Here is a 3,848-nt window from a genome sequence, read left to right on the forward strand (position 1 = left end):
GTATAGATGGAACCATGGTATATGTTGGTGATAAAACTGGTATAAACCAACGAATTCCAATGATTCTGACCCATCTCCTGTGAAAATCACAAGGCAACCTGTTTATCTGTTGCCTTATAGTAAAGCATCTTCTGTACATAGAACATCATGTAACCCTGGGCCGCCCTCACAATGTTCTCATCAACTCGAGTAATCCAAGCATCGTCGCACTTGTACCACTGATTGCTTAATCGCAGGTAAGTTACATAATGGCCAGCATCTAGCTTGCCAGAGTGAGTAACGACAGCAAACAATTCAAACTCCGAAGACAGGTCATTCGGAGCATCGGGCTCGTCTCCATCAAAAGGAAAGATTCTGTTCCCAAACCGACTCCTTAAGATTGACGAGGAAAGATAAGGAGCCATGTCCAGTGAGAAGGGGAACTGGAGATAGCGGTCCACCTTTCTCGACATCTTTCTTGTTGAAGAATGCTCAAATCTCTTTATATGGAAGCAAGAAACAAGGGGAAGCTTCCTTATGGACATTTGCTTGAGAGTTTCCTGCCTGACTTGACACTGCTGACAAAAAAATTTTTGGTCCGACCCCAATCTCTCTGCTCTTGTAAATCTCTCCAAGCAACCCACTAGGGTAGATGTCCCACAGTTTTGGCTAGAACTCATTAAATCGGACTCACCATTGCAAGAATGATTGGATGTTGCTGCGGCCTTCTTGGTAGAACCTACTTGATTTGGTTCCAAGTCCAGTGAGATGTCTATGCAAGGGTCATAAGTTGTGGATGTGAAACCACAGGCCATACACATAACATCTGATCGCAGGATACCAGAGAATACCCTATGAGCAATACAACAGTCACCACTGCCTGCACCATCAATGAAATTGAGGTCACACAAAATGTTACCTTAAAGTGATTCGTTTATGAGCAAATCTAGCATTGAAAATCTTTTTTTTTTTTTTTTTCACATTTCAGCAATTTCATTAACTTTTTTCAGCACATAAATAAGGTAATATTTTAATTCCTTTGAAGTTAAATAATTAGAAAGTCAGAAACCAAGCTCACCCCAATCTTAAAGCTGAGATGCTAAAGTGAGAAGAATGAGTTTAAACCGTGGAATCAACACTCGTACATTTATCAAGTTACGCGGCCTAATTTTCACCCTTCGGGTGAGATGCTTGTGCATCGGACTATCCTTTTTAAATAGATTATTTCCTAGGCTCCCACCAAGATGCACAGGTCAGAGTCCACACTCCACAATACCATGCTTCCTAAACAGATAGCTGATAACTGGTTGTATACTACAACATAAACAACTAAACTTAAATGCTCCTCATTGACCAAAAGAAGGACACATAACTTGCATGAAAGCCAAGGAGGCATAACTGCAGGAAAACTCACAGATTCTAACACATTGATCATTGCCCGAAAACTAATGCAACCTTGTCTCCCTGACAGAGCATGCCTTGTTTAATTAGAACCTAAACATGGAAAAAGGTGGAGTTAATATTAACATCACTTGATCTGGAATCTCCTATATGATTATTGAAGAGGCTAAGGCAAAATTGACTTACTGGGACACACTGGAGTATAGCTGCTAACACCATCACACCAGAAGATTGTGGTTGAGAGAATAAGCCCTAATTGTTTGAGCAATTGTCAACTCCTAATGCAATAAGCAAGAGACCTAAACCCTCCCCTGCAGTTAAATATTGCAGTAACTCTGTTATCTTATTTGAACAATTTTTAATGCAAGAAGGAAAACTGAAATCAAGACAATGTGCCCTATTGATCATCTTCCTCAATCAGCATGGTTGTAAGTTGTAACTATGATTAAGCTGAGCTAATTCATCAATTTGTCAGCCGTTGAAATTGGTAACAGATTAGTCTCTTATAACATCTAAGGGATTTGTGTTCTTGACAATCCAATGCTACTTCAGAATACCACAGAGACAAGTCTCCTAGTGTCCAAAGTTATCAAATCCTCTCAAATATTATATTATTTAGTAAGTAATAGAATTTGATCACTGGTGAAATCTTCTCAACATGGTAATAACACCATAATCAAAGATACAAAATGAGAAGCATTGCAACAATCAATATCCTGGTTTTCTAAGGACTATGATAGGGACATGAATGCACTGAATAAACATAATACAGAGGATCTAAAAAAAAAAAAAATAAAACAATACAAAACCCTAAAGAATGGTACCAACTTCAACAAGAGTTAGACAACAGCTACAAGCCATTGCTATTTAAGGAAAAAAGAAGATTCAGTTTTATGAAGAAAAATAATTAATTGTATAAACCAGAAGAAGCCACTTTCCTAATTTTAGCAGTGAACTCAAAAACGAGTAAAGAAATTTCAACCAGCCTTAAAAGTTTAAATTTCACTTTGATTTTCGGATTGTTTGTTTACACAAAAAGCACCGAAATGAAAGTGTCATCATGCAAGAAATTTCTTTCATGCCATAAAAGTCAAACCTAGCGGCCTCTTTCCTCCCAAAAGAATGCAATGATATTTGTGCAAATAAAACTTGTCCATCAGTTACGCCACACGATCGATAACTAACTTCCGTACAAACAAAGATCATTCAAAGTTACTACGAAATGACATGGAACTCTTTTTATCATCTACAAATTCTTCATTTCCGAATTTAACAGAAAGAGAATGCTCATGCCACATGTTTTGTAAGGCATTTCATGCTAATCATCTGTACTAGATATGATCACTGACAAAGAAAAACATCATGGATCCCATCACGTGAAAAATGAAAAACTTATGACCTTCACTATCCAGCTTGCGGCGATCCTTCTCCACCTTTTCATGGATCCCATCAAGCATGGAAATGAAGAACTCATGCGCATCTTGTTGTTCATAACTGGCAAGGTTAGCTGCATGCTGCCACCAACTGAAAGATAACAAGAACAAATCAAACTGATAAGTAAACTTTCTATATTAGAGTGACCTTATCAAAACAGAACCCACCAGATTTATACATGTATAAATAATTAAATATAGAAACAACACAACAACAACATCAATCAATCTACAAACATAGAAACAAAACAAAAACTACACAGAGGAACAAACAAACCCTACATACAGTACAAAATGCAAAACCATGGCTCTATAAGCACCTGTATAAGAATTTTGCGGGGCTATAAGGAACACGATCTCCCGAAAACGCAGCTGAGAACATAGCATCCATGTCACAAGCCAAGCATACTCGCGCATTATTGCTCCCGTTAGAGCCACCACTGTTGCCTCCGCGTCTCTTCGGCCCATTGCTTCCAACACCGTCACCGGCATTGCTCTTCCTCTGACAAAAATACCGGTTGTGCCGATCGCTCAAGAAGTAGTTCCTCAAGGGCGGCGTATGAAGCAGCGCCTGCAGCACCGAGTTCATGAAGCACGTGTTCCCGAGATTGTTCAACCCGCGCAGTCCCCACGGCAACTCCGGCGAGGAATTATCGCCGGCACCAGCGATCGGGCCGGAGCAGGTCGCGATCGTAGCTCTCTCGCGCAGATCCGGCGCCCAGGGCCGGTAATCAACCCTGCGTCGCTTCCGGAGATTCTCAGGCTGTGGAGGCGGGATCGCCGGTGATCCAGCTCCGCCGAGGGTGGAAGCGGCGGTCTGCGCGATCACGACGGCGGCGTCGAAGTCGCGATCGTAGACCTGGTCACGACACGCGCAGCAGAAGAGCTCAGCGCGGTCGACGTCGACGGCGATCTGGTGGCCGTGCGGCATGGAGGCGGCGTGAGCTGCAGCGTGGGAGGAGGAGCCGGCGGCAGGGGAATGGCAGGAGACGGCGGCGCAAGTCATGCAGGAGTAGAGGCGGGAAGGAGCGGAGA

At 42.1% G+C, this 3,848-nt stretch overlaps 1 protein-coding gene across 1 annotated transcript; it reads right to left on the bottom strand.

The window, feature by feature from the left end:
• Positions 1-3,842, bottom strand: LOC107640517 (ubiquitin carboxyl-terminal hydrolase 22). Its single transcript, XM_016344034.1, has 3 exons — positions 3,134-3,842; positions 2,780-2,904; positions 1-859 (listed from the first exon to the last, which is right to left on the bottom strand). Exons 1-3 carry the CDS (start codon positions 3,817-3,819, stop codon positions 87-89), a joined length of 1,584 nt encoding a protein of 527 aa, XP_016199520.1. The 5' UTR covers positions 3,820-3,842; the 3' UTR covers positions 1-86.

Source organism: Arachis ipaensis, chromosome B01 (genome assembly GCF_000816755.2).
Source record: "Arachis ipaensis cultivar K30076 chromosome B01, Araip1.1, whole genome shotgun sequence".
NCBI classification, from domain to species: Eukaryota; Viridiplantae; Streptophyta; class Magnoliopsida; order Fabales; family Fabaceae; genus Arachis; species Arachis ipaensis.